Raw genomic sequence first — 20809 nt, 5'->3', positions numbered from 1 at the left:
GCCCTTACACAAGCCGCGGGCGATGCTGACTTGCGTGAGAGCGAAACATGTACAGCAACGGAGCAATGAAGAGAAGGTAGGGGGGCTGCCGAGGTGCGGTACCTAGGGAGGGAAGAGGGGAATAGAAGACTGTCGCGCGTTTGTGGGCGCTTGTGACATGCACAGGCGGGCGCAACGAGAGAAGAGCGTGCAGCGGATGAAAAAATTGCGTGACCAATGCGTCTGGCGCAGAAGGGAGGTGTGTGTGTGTGTCTGTGTGTGTGCGAGGGATGCGATAGCATTGGCAGCAGACAGCCCTTACCCCTTGCATCGCGTGTCTGATGGAGGGCTGAAGGGCAACACAGTGGTGCCGCCTCTTTCATTGCGGTACGCTTCGCCAGCCCCAACTGCCCCGTGGCATGCCGGAAACTCCACCTTTGAAAGCGCGGAGTGCAAGACGGGCCCCTGCCGATGGCCCCCGCTCCCATCCCGAACTTCTGTCTGCGCGGCGCCTTGCTGGAGGGTAAGCCATCTGAGCTTCTCTCGTGACGTTCTCGCGTTGGTACACAACGCCGTCACCACCCATACTCCCACTCCTCCCCTTCCAGAGAGGGCACTGCCGTTGGTGCTCAGTCGCAGGTGTTGTAGAGGTGCATCATCAGCGCATGTTGGCTTCCTCGATTCATCAGCGTAACAAAGGCTGGGTCTGCTACGCGCAGAAAGAGGTTCTGCCGCTTCTCCTCGGCCAGCGAGCTCGGCACCGACGGATCGCCCCTCTTCACCGCTGCCGCATACTTTTCCTTCTGTGCCTGGAGGAAGGAGAGGTCGTCGCTGGCACGGTCGCAGAGCGTCCGCTCCGCGAAGGACAAAAAGCCGGCGGTGTATTCGTGCCCGGGGAAGATGAAGGTGACGGGGTCGAGGGCGTAGTCGTTGCCTTTGTTAATGTGATAGACCTTCTCCATGGCGCGGCACATGTCCTCCGCATCACCCTCGAAGAAGGCGCCGATGCCCGCAACGAACATCGTGTCGCCGGTGAAGAGGGCCATGCCGTCGTTGGGGCGATGCGGGTGGAACACCTTGTACAGAACGTGACCGCGGGTGTGGCAAGGGGCGTCTACCACCTCCACGGAGAGCTCTCCAACCTGGACCCGGTCGCCCTCGCGAACCGGCTGCGTGACGGCAGGGATGCTGTCGTTTGCACCACCGATCACGATTACTGACTCCGACTTATTCATTGCCTCCAGCTCTGCCTTGAGCGTTGCGTTGCCACCGGCATGATCCCAGTGCTTGTGGGTGGTGAGGATGAAGCGGAGGTGGCGCTTGTCGCCGACGTGGCCATGCTCCTGTAGGTGCTTCTCGATGAACGTCAAAATAGGCTTGTAGTCGGCGTTCACATCAACAGCCGCAAGCGTGTGGGTGGTGTGGTCATGAATAAGGTAAGAGAAGTTGTCTTTGAGCGTTGGCACCACCGTGACGGAGAAGGCGGAGCCGAACTTCTTCGTATAGTAGTGGCGCATGACGCCAAGTTGTCCCTGAATACGTTCAGGCGAATGCTGTGTGGGCGCTCAGTGCAGAGGTGGAAATGGCGTTGGGATGGCGCTGAGGAAAGGAGTTGGCGCAGGCAGCGAAGCTGATTAGGCCTGTAGCGGAATAGAAGCAGGAGATCGGGTGCGTGTGCGAGTGGAAGTGCGTGGTGCCCGTCGAACGATAGACAGGCTCCCAACGCCGCTGTGCACGCAAGCGCCAACAAATGAGTTGGGAAGGGGACAGCGGCACCAGAGAGCAGTAGCCGGCCACCACCGTGCCCACAGCTGCAGCTGCAGCGCCGGTGCAACGAGCTCGTTGGCACGGCAGGCAGATGCCGGCAAAGCACAACGGCCGCGTTTTCAGAAGCTCAAACGTACGGTGAAGATGGCGAGCAGCTCGTGCTCCCCTGCACGCCACATCTCCATGAGAGGAGAGGGAGGTGCAGCCGATGCACGCGTGTGGCGTCGTCTGCCGCAGGGAGGCGCCAAAGGTGCGCATAGGCACGCCCGCCCCTCAGTAGAGGCCGTCACCTCCGCGAGCGCCTCATGATGGAGCTGCCCCCTTCCCCCCACCAGGTCTGCGAGCCACTGCGTCCTCGCGCAGCTTCGTCTCGGCATTGGGACTTTCCTTCCCCTTACCTGTCCCTTTCCACCTGTAAGCGCTGAGGCAGCGCACCCGCGCACGAGCGGTACACACATACACACATACAGAGAGGGAGGGAGGGAGGGAGACGGGGGCGGGCGGAAGAAGCCGTTGGCCGAGTTGCCTCATCACGCGGCGGCCCCTCCTCCCCCCTGCCATACACACACACACACACGCACGCACACACACAAAAAAAGAAACACCGAATGGACATGAGGCGGCAAAGGGGGGGGGAGGGCGTCGAATCGGCGTCTGGTGGCGGCTGTGCGCACCACCACCCCCTCCACCCCCTCTTCCCTCAGCAAGGAGGATGGCGACCGTCACGAATAGAAGTCATACGTCTCATCTCCGGTCTTCCGGATCACCGTGCGGTACGCGTTCTCGATGTCGCGCGGAAGAATGACGTAACGATTTTTCCGTACCGCCAGCATCCCTGCCTCCTGGCAGATCGACTGGATGTCCGCACCGCTCAGCTTCTCTGGCCGCGTGACGTAGTCCTCGAGGTCCACCTCAGGCGACAGGTTCATCTTCGACGTGCACACTTGGAAGACGAGGCGCTTCTGGCGGCGGTCCGGGTAGGGGAACTCGATCTTGCGATCCAGCCGACCAGGGCGCAGGAGCGCCGGGTCCAACGTGTCCCAGCGGTTGGTCGCCATGATGACCTTTACGTTTGTTGTCTGGTCAAAGCCGTCCATCTGAGTCAGCAGCTCCACCAGTACACGCTGCACCTCACGATCAGCGCCGGTCTGAGCATCGAAGCGCTTCGTTGCGATGGAGTCAACCTCGTCGATGAAGATGATCGACGGCGCGTTCTCTCGGGCGAGGCGAAAGACGTCACGCACTTTGCGAGGGCCCTCCCCGAGAAACTTCTGCACAAATTCGCTGCCGACAACGCGGATGAACGAGGCCTTTGTGTGCCGTGCCACAGCCTTCACCAGCATCGTCTTCCCGGTGCCGGGCGGGCCATAGAGCAGCACGCCACGCGGAGGGTCGATGCCGATCTGCTCGTACAGGCCCGCGTGGGTCAGCGGCAGCTCCACAGCCTCGCGGATCTCCTGCTTCTGCATGTCGAGGCCACCCACGTCTGAGTATGAGACATCGGGCCTGTCGCTGGAGTTGAGCAGCGTGATCGTCGCGTCCGTTTCGCTTGGCAGCAGCTGCACGCAGGCGTTGCTGCTCTTGTGCAGACCGACGCTGACGTTAGGCTTGAGCTGCTCCTTGTTGAGGGTGGAGAGGATGCGCACAAAGTACTGCGAGCCGCTCGTGCCGCTCACAATACCACGAACGCTGTCCACCGCCTCAACGAAGTTGCCGAGGACGAGGGGCACTGCCTGGATGCGCTTCACCTCCTGCTTCGCAGCGCTTTCTTCCTTCATGAGCTGGTGCGTCTCGGTTCGACAGATCATGGTCTTGAGCTGTATGTTCTTAATGTCCTTCCTAAGCTGCTCGTACTCCTCGAAGAGAGAGCGATTGGCGTGCGCATCCTTCTCCGCCTTCTTTGAAGCGAGAGCAGCGGCCCTCGTGGCCGACACTGATGCGACGCTGGAGGTGGCCATCTTGCGCAAGGGCGGGATGGCAGGGTGGGTGGGGTGGGAAGGGCGAAAGAAGGAGATAATTGCCGTCGATGTAGGTATTCAAAGCACAGACGACTGCCCTGCAAGTGCGCGCGCGCTTCTCCTCTCTCCCTCCGTGCGCGCGTGTGTGTGTGTGGTGTAAAGTGTGCGTGTATATGTGCGGATGTGTCGTGTGGGGCACGAGAGGAGGCGGGTCGGGGAAGGGGTGAAATATCAGAGGCGTGTTGGCCCCCCTGTAGGCGTGAGTGTAAGGGCGAGGCGGAGGGCAGGGGGAAGTCCTGAGACGCACACCGCAGGCGGAAGAGGGGGCGCGCAGAGGGGTGAGTACTCTTAGCGAGCCAACACGACAGCGAAAAATAAAAGGCAAATGGGACGTGAAACTGAAGCGGAAGGAGCGACGGTTCTGTGCAGCAATCACACGTGCTGAGGCGCGCGCGTGTGTTGGGGGGGCGGTTGGGTAACGCGCAACGGTGTCAGGGGTGAGAATCAGCGAGAAGGGGAGGCGGAGGGGGAGGGGCGTTAGCCGGTGAGATGCACAGCGCATAGAGGAGGGCATTGAAAGAAGCGATCATGAGGCGGCGCCTGCACACACCGCTATCGGTGAGCAGGGCTGCCAAAGTTTGCTCCCCCCCTCCGCCCATTACGGGGGGCAGGGGAGGGGGTGACGGGCAACACCTGAGCTTGCCTTGCACTCTTTCCGCAGTGGCATACGCACAAGTGAGCCGCCGCGCGTCGCACCGTCCTCAACCAACAGCGATGGGGGAGCAGGGAGCCCCCCTCCCTGTGGCGGTGGCTGCCGCTGCGGCACCAAACGTCACCACAGTCCACCTCCCCGGTGCAAGAAGAGCCATAAGAGCAGGTAGGCGATACCCTCCACACCTGCCCCGGAACTCTGCTGACGACTCGGCTCTGTTGCCATTCACTGAAGGTCTTGATAAGTATAAGCGCGGTCATATACGGGGCGAAAAAAATGTGTTGTCAGCGGCGACGTCAGAAGGGCAGAGGCTCCATGACGCTACTTGGCCAACAGTGACACTCTGGAAAGCTAGAGGAAACAGCGCTGCTGCAACGACCCGAAGACATTCGAACACGCACATGGGGAGACACACACACACATACACACATTCACACACAGAGAGGGAGGGAGGGAGGGAGAAGAGGCGACAATAAATATCGAAGGACCAAACACGCTTGAGCAGGCGAAGCAGAAGGCAGGAGAGGGGGCAATGCGTGAGGCGCGCCCCATTGGAACGGAACGCCGCCACCCCTCTCTGAAGAGGAGCGGATGAGCGAGCATAACGTGCAGTAGGAGGCCGCAGATATCAGCAACTGCATGCACGCCCTGCCGTTTCTGGGGCATCTTAGCTGCTTCTCCTTCACTGCAGCAACCCCACTCTCACTCTCAGCGGCACAGCGCCCCCCCCATACACCGCTTTTCTCCCTTCTCCATGGCCGCGCCCGAAAAGCAGGCCGACGCACGTAAGCTCACTCCCGCGTGCCACTGCGCAAGGCTTCAGCGTCGCCTAGCACATCGGCGCGGCCCCTTTTGCCTTCATTACCGCTGCCTCGCGCCTCCACTGGCGCAGCGCTGCCTTCTGATCATCACGGGTGACCGGTGGCACTGGCGCGTCATCTTGCTGAAGCTGCCGGAGCATCTCCAGCGCCGCGGAGGTGGGTGAAAGCCCCGCTAGATTGGGGCTGCGCGAGCGAGGAGACGTAGGCGTCTCCTGCTGAACGGTATCATCGGGGGCGCGCCAAATAGCAGCCCTGGGGACAGTTGCCTTGGCCACTGCTTGCTGTTGCTGCGGCTGCCGCACCCGTGCCGACTCGACGGAGGAGATGCTCGCGCCACTGAGAAGGGGACTAAGCAGGTGGGTCGGACGCCCGGTAATGGTGGACGACTGCAGGCTGGGTAGCGTACCGCTGAGAGAGGTCACCATACTGGGGAACACTGCAGCGGAGGCGCTGCTGACGCTCGTCGGTGCCGCCAACCCCGCCTGATACTGCGTTGTGTTCGGCACAATGTGGATGCAGTCCGCGCGTGGACTGCCGCTAAGGGAGCCGGCGGTCGCTGGCAGGCCAGTAAGGCTTTCTGCGGCGGCCACCGGGCCGTTGGAGCACACATTTTCGTCCACCATCGTGGGATCTGACGCGAGCGATGCCGAAGACGCACCGCGAAGGCGGCGGTGGAGCTGCTGCTGCTGCCGCCGTGGCGACTGCACCAGCCGCGCTCGCTCATGGGAGTTGGCGCTGCGTCGTGCGACGGGGGTTTGTGCCTCTACACCGGCGATAGCGGGTAACGCAGGTGGCGCAAAGATGCCGCTGCTGGGGGCGGCAACCGCCTCGCCTACACTGCCTGCACCTCCACTGTTAGACACATGCGACCACGCCGCGCATGCACTAGCAAAACGGTAGGGGCTGCCGCTCTCTATCCGCCGCGGCTTCTGAGGGGCACGCGCCGTTTGCTCGTGGGGTGGCGGCGTGCTGCGACGATTCCGGTGCGACTCAGGCAGCGGCGACGGAGGCGAAACATAGCACGGGCGATCCTTGCTATTGGACGTGGCGTCATCGGCGTCACGCGAGCTCGTTGGCCCGTCCAAGCCAGAGCTGTCAGGGCGTACGTGCCGCTCGGGTGAGTGGCGCGCATGCGGAGGGTGCGGCTGAGCCTTGCGCTCTGCCTCGACTCGGCGGATGAGCTCTGATACGCGATCGCGCAGCACGGACGATGCATCGCTGCTGCTGCCGCCACGCCTGAAATGAGGGTTGTGGGCGATAGAGCTCGAATTGCCGCAAGACGTGGCGCACACCGGCCGTGGGGCAGTGGCAGTGACCGCCAGGCCTGCCTTTGGCCGTAGCACCCGGTGCTCCGGGTCGCATTGGCAGTCTGCTCGTGCGCGAGCCGGTAAAGCGGGGCTGCTGCGCATCGGCGCTGAAGATATATGCGCGAGTGCTGTGCCACTCTCCGCCCTGCTCGCACCTTCGACAGTACTCACCCCATTGGCTGCGTTGGTGTCGTCCTCGTCCGCGTTGGTGTGCGACGTCGTCTTCAACGTTTTGTTCGCGTTGTCGCTCCAGTACTGTGGGGCTTTGACGTTCGTCAGTGCGTCACATTCACATATCACCTTTTCGTCGCCCTCCGCCGCCTCACTCTCCTCTTCACTACCCAGCGCTCCCTCGGCCCGCGCGAGACGACGCTGAAGCACCTCACACTGCTGGCAGGCTGTTCGCAATGCTACCCACAGCTCCTCTTTGGTGGCATCCGGATTCCGCAGCACCGCTTGGACAGTTGGGGGCACGGCCACGTGCGCGACGAGGGAAGACATGGTGATGCAACCGACATCGGCATCCTTCCGTCGCACCGCGCCATGGAGGTCGCTACTACGGCCGTTGCTTGGTCTGAGCTTCCCCAACCCATCTTGGATGCGGGCGCCTTTCGATCGCGTGCCGCTGCTGCAGTCGCCCGCGTTACCTGTACGGTCCGATTGGCAACTGCACCCCTCCGTGTCCGAGGCGGCGTGCGGCGCCACGCGCACGTTGAGGGAGGCAGTGGGTGAAAAGAGTCCCCAATTCCATGAGCGGCTATCGTCCACACTGACGGCCTGCGCCGCCTTTTCGCGCCACACACTGCCTTCCGCGGGGGGGCAGCCGGCTGTCGGAGCGTAGGAGGAGCCCGCGCCTCTGCGTGTCGATAGCGCTGACGACTGCGCTGCAGTGACGCGCGCACAGGTGTCCCTTCGGTCGTCCATCCTTCTATGGACATTTTTTGTGGTGGCGCCGACAGCGCTGCTCTCCGAGTCGTCGGAGGCCCAGCGAGGAGGGGCAGCGTCACGGCCGCCATCGTCTTCTTCCTGCCGGCCTTGAGCCACGGTCGGCGCCGCTGCGGTTGCTGATGCTGCGGCCCCCCTTTCTACCGCATCGCCAAGCGTGTCAGCGCTCTCCTGGCGCTCCTCTTCAACGGCGGCAGGCACCGCCTCGATCGGACCTGCAGCGGCTTCCGCCGACTCTGGCCTGTCCTCTGCCAGCACGCACGCCACGGCCGCTGTGGCACTGGCGCCTGAAGCGCCTTCATGACCAACTCGAGTACTGCTGCTGCTCAGCGGCAGCGGCGCGCTGAACCTTCGCGCTGACTCTGACAGAAGCGTCGCCGATGACACCAAGGATGCTGCACCAGCCCAGAACGAGGAGGACTGGTGGAGAGGATGACCACTGTTAGAAACACTTTGGCCCTTCTTTGAGAAACATGAGGGTGCCACTGCGGAGACGCCGGCGAGGGCAGTGACCGTTGGGGCCGGCGCCGTACTGGTGTCCACAGCTACCACGGAAATAGTGTTGCTGCTCAGCTGCTGTTCGACCTGCCGGTAAGACGAAAGCGCGCCGATCGACCCTTTAGCCACTTCAGGCACAACTGTTGTGAGCGTTTGAGAGGAGATGGACGCGAATCCCGATGCCACTATACTGCCACCGGCGCTGCCTCTAACGGCAGCTCTCGAGGTACCGGCACCGCTCGAGATGGTGGATAGCTCGTGCAGCAGTAGTGATGATGTCAGGCCAGAAATGTCTGTCGAGGATGACGGCTGCTGCAACAGGAGTTGATGATCCTCCGTGTCAGACATGGCTTCGCTTTCGGCATCGGTGCACTCCAATTCAGCGCCTTTGCAGCTTTTTCTTGACTTTACCGAAGAGGTTCCGGGGGCACCTAATGTAGCGTTAGCAGAGCTGAGCGATGAACGCGTCGGCGCCCGCGACACCCACTCCGGTGTGCTTTGCATGTTGTTGTCGCCGCCGTCTCTGTTGCCGGCGCCCTCTCCGCCCGGCGAGGAGTTGGTCGGCGACGTCGCTGTCGGCGCTGCGCTCATTTGTGGGACTGTGGGCCACGAGCTCGGCTAGAGAGGGGAGGGGGCTCAGCAGCAGCGACGCTCTTGCGAGACGGAGATGGAAGAGGCAACCGAAGACGAGCCGATCCGGCGCGGCGCCGATTCGACGTCGGCGAGGAGGCAGCAGAAGAGAAGCCGCCGGCGAGAGAGCGTTTCAGAGATCCACTAAAGATGTGCTCTTCGTCTTTCTACCGCTGGGCAGGGCGCAGGTGCACTCACGTGAGGTGACAGCACTGTGGACAACTCTACCGAAGCAGTCTGCTACACACTGACAGTCGATGGGAGCGGGTGAGGCAGAGCCTTGCGTGTGAGCGTCTGGCACGATGCCGCACACACGCACACACGAGAAGAGGCGTCGACGGATACTATGCGCGCCTGTGAGGAGATGCGCAGCAAAAAAAGAAAACTGAAGGGGATGAGGAGGGTCAAATGTGTTTGAGTACACGAGAGCAACGAGAAAACTGTATGGAACCAATGCGGAGGGGAGGGGAGGGAGAGGGGGGGGGCACAGAGATGGCGGCTGACACCAAACGAAAGGCCGTTGCCTGCACTCTAGCCTCAACACAAGAGCTCACACGTACACGAGCACACAGACGCACGCTCACCAAGATGGGCAGCAGGACAGTGCGTCCGAGTGCTATGTGCGGTGGACGCTCCTCGTCGTATCAATATATGTGCATATATATATACGTGTGTCGAACGAAAAAAAAAGCGCAGGTAAAGCACCGCTTTTCGTTGGCGACCGTGAAAAAAAAAGGGTTGGAGGCGTTGGTAATATTAGCAGTGCCTGCCTGCGCACACGCAACAACAACTGAGAGTTGCAGCGATGGCGACTGCGCTTGCGTGTGCGTGTTTGCTGTGCGACGCTGCGTTGGAGTGAAGTGTCGCCTCAAACGCCGCGAGGAAAAGTGAGCGGAAGAGGAAAGCGGCGAACGCTTCGGTCAGTGGCACAGAGGGAGAAAGGGACGTGAGGACGAAACGCGCGCATGCCAATGGACACACAGACACGCAATACAGAATGCCAACGCCACAAAGCGCAGGAGGGGAGGGGAGAAGGCGCAAGGGAAGAAGCGAACGGCACAAGCGGGATGAACAGGTGATGCAACGGGACGGGTGTGCGAATTGGATGGGGCGGGGGAAGGGGTGGAGGAGCGTGGAAATAGGAGGGGAGGCTGGGGGCCGACACAGGGGAAGCGGCCAGAGCGAGAAAGCACCACGAAAGAGAGGGGTGGGAGGGTGGAGGAGGCTGAAGGACCGTGGGGAGGAGAGACGCTGCTCCCGCTGGCAGCGTCTGCTGAGAAGGAAAAAAATGTAGCAGACTCAGAGGAGGAGGAGAAGGCAGCAAAGGATAGACGCGTATGCACATACACACAGCCACACACACACACACACAGCCACGATCAATGCGAGAGAGAGAGGGGGGCGAAACTGACAAAGAAAACAAACGGGGCGAGTTAGGCAACTACTCCGTGAGATGGGGATGGTGGGCGGGCGGGGGGAGGGGAGCGGGGGAGGCGAAGCGGCGCCGCACGACGTGTGAACGCAGAAGCGCAGCAGCTTTGCTTCGACTTATCTTCTCGTCGCGCTCCTGTGGAGAGCGTGTGTGTCTGTGGCTCACCTCTCCGTCCACGCGCCGCTCTCCACGAGCAAATAGCGGAGTGCGTACACGACTCTACCGTTAGAGGCAGCGACGCGTGCAGTTTTGCGCGTGCGAGGGCCCACAGAGAAGGAAAGCGGAGGAAGGAAAATGAGGAGGAGAGGAATGGCGTGGAGTGGAGTGGGGTGGGGGGAGGTGAGCATTGATGCCGGGGGACAGTGCAAACGGGGCACGCAGAGCCGACGATGTTGTCGACCAGTTACGCACGTGCCCATATGTGAAGGAGAACGGCCAAAACGGCGCGAGGGGCCGAGGGCAAGAGATGAGCTGCAGTTTTTTTTTTGCCGGTTCTCTTGCCTTCAACCGAGTCCCTTTTGCCACGAACAACTCAGCAAATACGCATGCACACACACATCGCGGCTAGGCCACCGCCGTCGAGGGTGAACCGGCCTGCCGTCGGATCGGGGCCGTGCGTCTAGCGGGCTCTCCTTGTCCTTCTTCGCCTGCGTGTAGTGCCATCCGCGCCTGACAGTCCAGGACGGGCCGCGTTCAAGGTCCTGCTCCAGGGCGGGGGCGGGGGCGTCTGCCTTACGGGAGCAGGGTGGCAGTGATGGTGGCCGAGGTGCGCGCGGAATGAGCTCGGAGGAGGTCGGCCAGCCTCCGGTCAGGGTCCTCTGAGCCCCTCATACCCTGTGCATGGCCTGTGCTCTCTCCCTCGGCCGTTTCAAGCCGCTGCCCTCCATCATGCGGTGTCGCGGCCCTCCGCGTGGGAGGCTGGAGGACGCGTTGGTGCCCTTCGGGGTGCGCTTGCTATGCGTCCTGCATGTGCACCCCTCCCACACACACCGACACACCCGATCGCATGCCAGAGATGCGCCACATTTCACATACAGACGCTTTGGGGCTGACGCGTATGGATCTCTGCGCGCCGTTTTCGCCCATCAGTCGTGCTTGCGCCGAACCTCGCATCGGCCCTAATGCCACGCGGCCGTCTGGGGAAAGGGCCCCGCTGTCGGCACCCATCGCTTCCGCCGATGCTGTGTGTATGTGTGAGGGGGACGTCTCCGGGTCGATTGCCCCGCATGTGCTGTGACAGACGGTGCGCCGCCATCTGCCTGTCGCAGCAGGGGCATCCCGTCTTCTGCACTCGTGCGTCTTTAGCAGGTGCGGCCGTGCTCTACATGGAGGAGCGGGGCACACAGTACACCACTTTAAAGGCCATTGTAGCCGGACGCATTCTTCACCTCGTACCGTCTGGGCCCTATCAGCTCGCACCATTAGTTCACAACTGAACCCGAGGGTATCCTTGCAGCCCCCCCTCCCTCCCTCCATTGAGCTCCAGACACAGCGTGCGATTGTGAGCCCTGACGATGCCGCGCGCTGAGGTGTCCACTTGCATGCGCAGCGGGGAAGCTGGGCCAGTGGTGCATAGAAAGGAGGAGTATACCAACTGGGTGATGCGGAGAGCGCAGATACGCTCTTACGCCGGCTGTGGCGACGACGGCGACAGCGCTGCCTTGGGCACTGTCGCATCTGAGGCTTTACGGAGCAGAGTGGTGAGGCGCTCGCGCGTAGCTGTGGAGTGCGCAACGCAGCTGAAGCGAAAACGACGTTCCCATCGCGTCCGCATCACCTCTCTGGACCCCTTGTCTTGCGCAGCCCCACCACGAACAACCATTTCTCTTCTCGTCTGTGAACCTCAAGCGTAACTGTTGCCACCAAGGAGATGCGTGCATGCATAGTAGCGCGTGTGTGCGGAGGCGTCAGCAGCGGGGCGCGTCTTCCTCTTCGTCAGTACCTGAGCCTCCGTCACCATCACTTGAGCTTCGTGCGACGTCGCCGTGCTTGTGATGCCCCTCCACTTGCCGACGGCTGAGACTGGCGCCGTAACACCTGACACGGGGGACTTTGGCGTGCCTTACTGCCGACATCAGGCGACGCGGCCGGGGCGACTGCGAAGCGCGGCAGACGCTGCCGTCGCCGTCATGAGTGAATGCTGAAGCGCTGCTGCCACGAAGAAAGGCCTTCGCTGCCGCTGCACGCGCCGCTTCCCCGACACCCGCGGCAGGAGGCCACGATGAACGGGCGACATTGGCTCTCAAGGTCATGGCAGACCCTCCCTGGTGCACCACCGTCCCCACCGGCGTAGGGCGCGAACGCGCCCTGCTGCGAACAGTGGACGCGGAGCCGCGCCCGTCTGCCACATGGGAGGCTGCGCTCAGAGCGGCGATGCGCTCTATCTCGTCATTCAGACGCACGCTAAACATCTGCAGCACTTCAGGGGCAAAACCAAGTGACTTGGTGCTCGTGCAGCCAGCGGAGGCGATGCCGGCAGCACCTGGTGAGATATCACGGGTTACCCACGTGCGCCGCAGCCTCGCCGCTGCCAACAGGGCAGCATCAGCGATGTGCGTACCCGCCACCTCCTCCTCTACTGCCCGCGCGTCGCTCTCGGTCGCCCCTCCGTACGCGACAGGCACCTTCTCATACAGAATCATGTACGGCGTCTCTGAGCTGGAGTAGACACCGCCGCCACACCCGTGCAGGATGCGGCGCATCGTGTCCGGGTCAACCGTCTGCACGTTGGAGTCATTCAGCATCACCCAATTCTCGTACAGGCGATCGCCGCTCACGGACACGGCGGTAGCTGGCAGCATGGGCCCTGACGAAAGCTCTGGCGACCGTGTCATCTCCTCCGGGCCTGCAGATGAGGGGAGAACGGCGGGCCCGTCCGGCGACTGCGGCCGTGCGCCTTCCACGCGCACGCATCTGCAGGAGCCTACTCTGACGTCCTCTGCCCCGCTGGCGTCCGCGGTGAGGGGTGCCGTCTCCACGTAGGAGAAGTGACGCGCGGTGCGAAGGCAGCTCGTTAGCGCGGCCCCCAACCCCTCCACGTAGGTGCGCATGGACACACGGCCAGCAGCTGAGCTCGCATGGTGTTCATCTTCCTCGTCCTGTGTGATTCCATCGACGCTCGCCGACGCCGACGCCTCTACCGGGCGGCGCGTGAGGGTGAAATAGTGACCGCTGCTCGGCGTTGGGCCGCTGTGGATGATGATGGACCGCAGACGGTAGGCAACCCACACCGGAGCGGCTAGTGTCGCCAAGTGAGGTGCTCCCTGAGCCCTATGGGCGGTCACGCAGCGGTGGTCGCTATCTTCTCGTTGCGCATCGGCGTCGCTGTCCTCTTCGTTCGCCATTACATCCTGTGCGTTGGGCCCTTGAGAATCGGCAGGAAAGGGTGGCGTGTCTTTCCGCTCTCGCGAGTCAGTGTACACCGGCACGATGATGACCTCGTTGAGGGGCACACCATCGGTGAGTTTATCACAGGAGTGCGTCACGCGCTGATATGCGAAGCGGTTTAGCTGAAGGGTTAAATAATATGGGAGGCCACTGCCTGCGACTGTGCTGGCGAGAGGACGTCGCAGCGCTCCCTTCTGTTCCACGGGAGCCGATTCACCATGTGGCGGCTCAACCTCACCCTCGGCTTCCCACGCAGCCGCGGCCGCAGCGGGGGGGCAGGAGGAGCCCTTCGAGCCTTCGCCGCGCACGCGCGTCGCTGCTGCACAGCCCCCTACATTGCTCTCCACGTCTACTTCCGCGACAAGGCGTGTCGTGATCTCGGTGTCGGTGCGTTGATGGCAGTGCTCACAGTCGACGGCGTTGCTGCCGTGCAGGAGCTCCATGTTGAGCGCGGGGTGCAGCAAATAAAGCAGGAGATGCTGCAGCGTCTTCGGTGGCTCACTGGCTTTCACCGTCGGAGAGAGAGGAGGTGCGGTCGAGTGAGGCTCGGCCTCGGTGCGCGTCACGCCGGAGTGCAGGGTTGGCGCTGTTTTGTTGTTTACTCCCTCGGGCGCCTCCTCCTCTGCGCGCTCCGCATCTTCCCACCCTACAGACGCATCTGCTGTGGTGATTGTGCTGACTGGCAAGTGGGATGCTGCTGAGCTCGCGTACGTGGTCGTCACGGCGGTGGTGTGGGCAAAGTGCTGCACCTCCACTTGCCGTACTACCCGCGCTGGCGCGGCCACCGGCACCCCAGGCTGCGTTGACGGGACTGTCAGCTTCGATGCGCCACCTCCGCCAGGCGTCGGCACCGAGGGAGCCGATACAGAGCGCAGAAGTGGGATAGAGAGGTCCCAAAAGGTGTTACTGTGCAGGCGGCGGTGCTGGCAGGCCACACACGTCATCGTCGTCGCCGTTCGGCCGCTAAACCAGCTCGCTACCACTGCCCCGCCGGGCTGGGTCGGCCCGTCCAGTTTGTCCATCAGAGCGTGCCAAAACTCCGATGCGTCGTGCTGTCGATGGTCGTTGAATGGCGGCGGCAGTTGTGGGGTGAGGTAGTCCGGCAGCACCGCATGGCGCTCGTTGTCTTGTGCTCCCCGCCACTGAAGCTCACCGAGGAGCAGCGCCATGGCGAGGCGACAGCCGTACTGGTCGAAGAGAGCCGTCAGTGCCTGACAATCGGCAGGCGCAGGGGGCGGGTGGGCAGCGTGCGTTGCGTGGCCAAACACGGTGTCCTGCACCCGCGCCATGAGATCGTCACGGAACAGAGCAGCGCTGCCGAGAAGCTGCACAACACTGTTGAGGAAGCACCTGTTCCCGTCGTTCCGGAGACCCACGTAGCCCGGCACGAGGGAAATCTGTAGCTGTGCGGCAGCGCCCCAGTCCTGCGCTGGCGCGGCAGACGTGGATGACGACATGTCACTCATGAGCCCGTCAAGGGCGGCGCGGGTTCCACCGTTCGTGCCAGCAGAGGCGAGAGAGGCGAGCAGAGCGAGCGGGGTCGATGTACCGGTAGTGCATGCAGTGCCAGCTTGCCACCCGCCGCCGAGGGCACTGCCGCTCGGGGCAAACGCGCTCACCTCTTTCATCCGGCGCAGCGCTGTGTCGCACGCGGCCGTCGCGTACGGGCAGGTCATCGCCATTCGAAGTGCCAACTTGTTGCTCGAGTTCACGCGCCACTGCATTCCACGCGCATAGATGTTGTGCAGCAGATCCGCGTGGAAGTCGCACCGATCAATGTCGCCGTTGTTGTAAGACCACGCATCCGGCACGTCGGCGTTGAGGAAGCTGCCCCACTCGAGCATCTGCTTCACCTTGAAGTGCAGAGGGCTTATGGGGTGCAGCGCATACACTCGCTGTCGCAGCAGGACGAAGCGCGCGCACAGCCGATGTAGCTGCAGCAACAGACACCGCTGATCCTCGCCCAGAATGGCGCACGCTGCGTCGTTGAATCTCTGTCGACTCTTCACGTCACCGGTCGTAAGGGACCAGGGCACTGCGAAGTCGCTCAGCGTCGTGGCAGCGGCGGAGAACACCCTCCACACGCTCTGAGGCAACTGACCAGATGCGTCGAACAGCTCATGCAAGTGCTCCGTTGTGTAAGTGTGCGTGGGCGTCGCCGCGTTGGCCGAAGATTTCGTCAAGACGGCGGGCGCCGGTGTGGCGCCGAGGGCAGCGCCCCCGGCGCACGGCGCCACAGTGGCCAGCGGAGCGCTTTGCTCCGCCGTCGCCGTTGCCACAACAGCCGACGCGGAGGAGACGAATACGAAGTCAACGCTGGTGTGGCCTGCCTCGACCGCCGCAGTGGTTGGCGTCGGCGCCGGCAATGACGCGATTTCCACCGCGAAGAAGTCCAGAAGGGACACGAGAGAGTAGAAGTTCGCCACGACGCGACTGAGGCGGCGGCATGACAAGCTGAGCTGCGCTTGGCGCATGCTCTGTATCGCCTCCTCCTCGTACGTCGGATGCGCTGTGGTATTGCCAGTCGGCTGGAGCGCGGTCGTTGCGAGCGCGTGCATCTCCTTCGCCTCGTGATCAATGGTGCACATCACCTCGGCCGCTGCCCGATGAACCTCGTGGAGTGCACCATTCATCTCGGTCGTCAAGCTCAGGTGCCGGCTAGACGTGTGCAAGCCGCTGGGGACGACACCACACACGGAGGTCGGCTCCTTGGCGTATTCTGCCACCTCTGTGCTACCTGCAGCGATCGCGTCTGCCACTGTGTCTTCGTTGTACAGAGACGTCACGCCATGCCCAATGAAGGCGGTTAGCATGCCAATGTAAAGCGGCACAGAGGCGTGGCTGGCAGTATGCACGAGCGCACGACGAGCAACGCTGGGCTGCAGGGATAGATGCCTACTACGGTGGTGATTAAGCGGCTGATGCGCCATCTTCTGGCGCGCTGTAGGGTCGATTACCTGCATGGGGGTCTGCGTAGATTCATCTTGTCGTATCATCTGAGCAGTCACGAGGTCGGTCTCGAGCGCCGAGCAGAGGCCCAGCAATGGCGGCACTGGCTGAGAGGAAAGCGACTGCGCTCCCTCTGCCTCTTCCGCGTCGGATGCTGGCGCTGTTTTCACTACCGTGTCGAAGACGCGCATCGGTGGCGCCAACAAGCGGCCTCGTCGTACTACACCCCGCACCAACGAAACGCCGAGTTGCGTCATGTTCAGGCGCACGACGGTCGCCCGCCATAGTTCGATGGAGTTGACTCGATCACGTATGAACTCGACCGGATCGCCCAGCGACACTACAGGAGCGCTGGAGCGTTCATCAGCGATCAACTCCGCGTGAGGCGGCGTCGGTAGCTCCTGATGAATGACGGTGGTGCCATGCTCCCTCTGCGTGTCTGCTGCTGCTGCTGCAGCTGACATGCTCTTTTGGTTCAACTTGGCCATATTCCCGGCCGATGCCGCTCAAGAATCTGTGATGCGCGTCTGCGTGTGCTTGCGTGTGTGTGGGGGGAGGAGGGTGAGGGGAGAAGAGGTGCGTCTCTCCAGTTATGGGCAGCGACACACCTCTTTGCTCTGTATGGACCCGTTATATCGTGCGCCGACCCCCCTCGATCTCACTAGCTCGGCCGCTTTCAGTGCGCGTGTGTGTCCCCTCCGCCCGTGCCTGTAGCAGAGAAAGGCTCCTGTGCCGCAGCGTCAGACAGGGGAGGAGAGAGAGAGGGAGGGAGGAGGGGGAGGAGTGCGCTACAGTTGGCGGCGCCCACTGATCAGAGGCGAAGGGCCCCCCATTAGGTATTCATTTTTGTCTTCTTCCTAGCGCCCGGAGGAGAGGAGAGGAGAGGAGAGGAGAGGATAGGGGGCGGAGGGAGAGGGGTGCGGACGTCCGTGAAGGGGGCAGCAGCGACAGCCACAGCGGTGCTGCTGTTGTAAAAGGCTGTCATAGGGCGTGCACACGCTGCTGCTGCTCCGTTCGTTGTGTGATGCGGCAGCTTTCTGCGTGCACGACGCAGATGCGTATTGGGCGAACATGCCGCACACACATACACACAAAAGGAAAGGCACCGCTGCAGAGGCGGCTATACCCTCCACTGCCGAACGCAGTGTTCGGTCACTTCCTCCCCTCCCTCCTCACTCTCCCTCTCATGCGCGGGTCTCCACTTGGCATGTCAAATCGTGTCAAGCAGCGTTCTCGCCGTCTTTGCTTTCAGGTTGGTACTCGCTAGCCCCGCCAGCTGCAGCTCCTTCAGCACGAGAAGCAGCTGCTCGTCAGACAGCTGGCATACCATCTGCAGCTGCACAATCGGCACTTGCTTCGCGGACTCGGTCGGCGCGCGTAGGGCGTGTGAGGTGAGGAGGTACAGCACCCGAACAGCGTGTGGTACCAAAGGATGGTAGAAGTTCTCTGAGCTGAGTGGAGTGAGCGCAAGAACGCCGGCGTCGCCGTTGGCCGCCCACACCGTTGCAGGGGAAGTGTTCGCTCTCGTGTGGTCGTCACATGTGCTGACAGCCGCGACGACGCGCCGCCAGCACGCGGGCAACTCCTCCAGCCACACGCGCTCCGCCACCCCCTGCAGTTCTAACAGTGACTCACCGGGCGGCAGCAGCGAGCACAGCGTGCTGTGCTGAAGTTGTGGCGCGAGAGACATGCGGCGAATAGGAAGTGTGATCGAGTTCATCGGGTACGGTTGCACCTGACGTCCACTGTCGTGCCGCTTTCGTGAAGCAGCTGCCAGCTGCGCGACTCGCTCGTAGAAGAGGTTCAGCGGTGCAAACGGGAGGAGATGATGCACTGCGTGGCGGACTTTCTCGTCCTCCGTTGCCCCACCACGCACTGCCCCTGCAGCAACCCCATTCGCAGCGCAGCACTCAGAAGCCTCAGTGGCATACCGGTCCGACAGGCCGATGAGGACGCGCACCACTCCGGGAACGCGGCGCAGTCGACCTTCGCGCTGATGCACGAGCGCCTCGTAAAAAAGGAGGAACAGAGTTGCCTGCTCAATCGTGAAATCACTGGCCGACAGCGGCTGTGCAGCATCGCGCTCCTCAGCGAGCGTGAACGCTGCGTCCAGCAAGGCATCCAGAAGGTCCGTGGTGTCCTGCAGCATTTCGGAGGCCCAAAATGGCCGGCAGCCCTTCTCCTCCGGCGGCGCTTGAGAAGCTTCGGTAGCCTCAGCGGCGGATGACAGCGTGAAAGGGCAGAGGGCGGTATGGAAGGCTAGTAGCAAGTCTGTCAAGGAGTGGCGTGCTGTCCAGGCGGATTGCCAGTGCTGCAGCACTGGTGGGCGAACCAGCACAGGAAAACGCCGCAGCGCTTCCATCAAGAAGACGCACAACGGCGCGTTGCCAGGGCGGAGGAAGAAGCACGAGGCGTGACGCAGCAGTATCTCCTCCTGCTGGCGCTGCTGAGTACGCGAACACCGTGCACTTTGGGGGCCGCCTGCTAAGGGTGATGACGCTCTTTCCAAGACACCGTCACCGCGCACGCCAACAGAAGCGCTCACCACGGGGTTTGTGTCCACCTCACCTCCAGCGCAGGGCCGATGGTCTGACATCGTCGCTGCCATTTCCTGAACACCCCACTGCGCCGCCAAGCGGCAGCCCCGTGCGAGGGGTGTCTCGGCCTGCTCATGCTGCCACTGTCGGACGAAGCGGTCCGGCCTTCCCGTCGCGCCATTTACATCGCTGCAGCAGCCGATCAGTGCAGTCCGCCACTCGTCACGCTTGCAGACCCTTCGGCCGGCGTCCGCTGTGCCAGCGGCCCCACTGTGCGCGCAGCCGTCATTTGATGCGCCGTCCGACTGCAGGAAAAGTTCGACCCAATACCGATACCCCACTTCCTCTCGGAGCTTCTGCCTCAGCATAGCGCCACCGTAGCTGTCGTCCTCTGGTAGCAGAAGTACCGCAGGCCGCGCTGCGCAGCCTGTGGCAGCCAGCCGCACCTCATACAATGTTGTGAGAGCAGCGATCTCATGCAAGAGCGGGTACAGAGGGTCCTCGCCGCGGCGGTGCCGGCGACCTGTACCCGCTGATGACGACTGAGCTGCCCCAGCAAGGGTGGAGAAGGCGACACGGTTGTCGGTACAGCACCGCACTATGACAAGCAGACGCCGCAGTTGCGTTTTCTGCCGCCGCTGTGTCGTGCCTTCTTCGGTCTCTTTGACCTCACCTGAATCCACCAGAGCCGTCTCCTCAACTTCCTCGAACCAGCGACGCACGGCAGCCACGCATGCATGTCGCGCCACCTCCATCGTGGTGCTGTGGCGGCTGTCCAGCGACACGCCGACAAACGCAGTCGCGGCAGCATCGGGCCGAGTCCGCTTACGATAGGTGGCATGGTCACGCGTGTCGGTAGGCGAGGAGGAGTCAAGTTGCCGCGTGTGCCAGAGGCCCGAGCTATGGCGGCCTTCGTGAGGGATATCAGTCTCCCCTGGCGTGCCCGCATCCGCGATCGCTCCTGGTGTCGTCAGGTGCGGCTGCAGCTGCGACTGCTGCTGTTGCTCGGAGGGCATGAGATTCACGGTGAATATCCGCTCGAATCCATGGCCTTCGAAGAAGCTGAGCAGCACTGCTCGACTGCCGGATGTGGCAGCGGAGACGAGCGCCGTGCCTGCAATGCCCAGGGGAATGAATCGGCCCCATCGAGTAGCACCAAGAGGGTAGCACACCGTGGTCGGTATCGCCGCCCCACGCGATAAGTCGGCCGCTGCCGTGGAGGGTGTCTGTGCTGCCTGCGGGGCCGCGGCAGAAGCAGCTGTCGCAACTACCCACGCATCTCCGCGCAGGAACGAGGCGACGTCGTCCACCCCTGTCGGGATGAGCGTGGCCGAGACGCGGTGCAGCACCCCGCTGAGGTATGCTAGTACGTCAGACATGCTTGGCTGCGCAGTGACCGCTACTCTTCCGCAATGACAGAAGGGGAAGGGAGAGAGGTGAAGCGCAGACCGATTCCGTATGCTCTGCGGCGGCGCTTGCCTGTGCGCGTGCGAAAGCGCCGTGTGGCTGTTCCTCCAAGGCGCTTCTCTCGTCCTTCCGCCGTCAGAGACTGGAAGTGTGGTTGCGTCCAGCACAAGCGGACCACGTTGCTGTAGCGGAGGGAGGGAGACCGTCAGCACGCGTATGGGCCCCACCTGTGACAGAGCGGCCCGAGGTGTTGGATGAAGGAAAGGGAAAGGAGGACGAGGGTAAGAGCGATCTTCACTAGAACAGCAGGGTGCTTTCTGCACCGACGGCAGCGGCCCGGCCAACGTCATGCAGCTGAGGGGTGGGGGTGCGGTGCGGTGCGGTGCAGAGCAGCTCGGCACGCCGCCCTCATCCGCTGCTTCCTTTCCCCACGCCGTGCCCACTTTCGCCTCACGCATGAGAGGCAGCACCAAGGAAAGG

The 20809-nt window shown here is 62.7% G+C and overlaps 5 protein-coding genes across 5 annotated transcripts; all 5 read right to left on the bottom strand.

Moving 5' to 3' along the window:
- Positions 1-608: 608 nt before the first annotated feature.
- LSCM1_07832 (uncharacterized protein) lies at positions 609-1496 on the bottom strand (the record flags this gene model as incomplete). The annotated part of the gene is made up of 1 exon (XM_067325188.1): positions 609-1496. One exon carries the CDS (start codon positions 1494-1496, stop codon positions 609-611), a length of 888 nt encoding a protein of 295 aa, XP_067180401.1.
- A 972-nt stretch (positions 1497-2468) lies between these two features.
- LSCM1_07831 (uncharacterized protein) lies at positions 2469-3704 on the bottom strand (the record flags this gene model as incomplete). The annotated part of the gene is made up of 1 exon (XM_067325187.1): positions 2469-3704. One exon carries the CDS (start codon positions 3702-3704, stop codon positions 2469-2471), a length of 1236 nt encoding a protein of 411 aa, XP_067180400.1.
- A 1541-nt stretch (positions 3705-5245) lies between these two features.
- Positions 5246-8578, bottom strand: LSCM1_07830 (uncharacterized protein; the record flags this gene model as incomplete). Its single annotated transcript, XM_067325186.1, has 1 exon — positions 5246-8578. One exon carries the CDS (start codon positions 8576-8578, stop codon positions 5246-5248), a length of 3333 nt encoding a protein of 1110 aa, XP_067180399.1.
- A 3378-nt stretch (positions 8579-11956) lies between these two features.
- On the bottom strand, positions 11957-16873 carry LSCM1_07829 (uncharacterized protein; the record flags this gene model as incomplete). Its single annotated transcript, XM_067325185.1, has 1 exon — positions 11957-16873. One exon carries the CDS (start codon positions 16871-16873, stop codon positions 11957-11959), a length of 4917 nt encoding a protein of 1638 aa, XP_067180398.1.
- Positions 16874-17595: 722 nt separating this feature from the next.
- On the bottom strand, positions 17596-20301 carry LSCM1_07828 (uncharacterized protein; the record flags this gene model as incomplete). Its single annotated transcript, XM_067325184.1, has 1 exon — positions 17596-20301. One exon carries the CDS (start codon positions 20299-20301, stop codon positions 17596-17598), a length of 2706 nt encoding a protein of 901 aa, XP_067180397.1.
- Positions 20302-20809: the final 508 nt, after the last annotated feature.

The sequence above is a fragment of the Leishmania martiniquensis genome, chromosome 12 (genome assembly GCF_017916325.1).
Source record: "Leishmania martiniquensis isolate LSCM1 chromosome 12, whole genome shotgun sequence".
In the NCBI taxonomy this organism is placed as follows: Eukaryota; Euglenozoa; class Kinetoplastea; order Trypanosomatida; family Trypanosomatidae; genus Leishmania; species Leishmania martiniquensis.
This window is presented reverse-complemented; position numbering and strand designations above follow the sequence as displayed.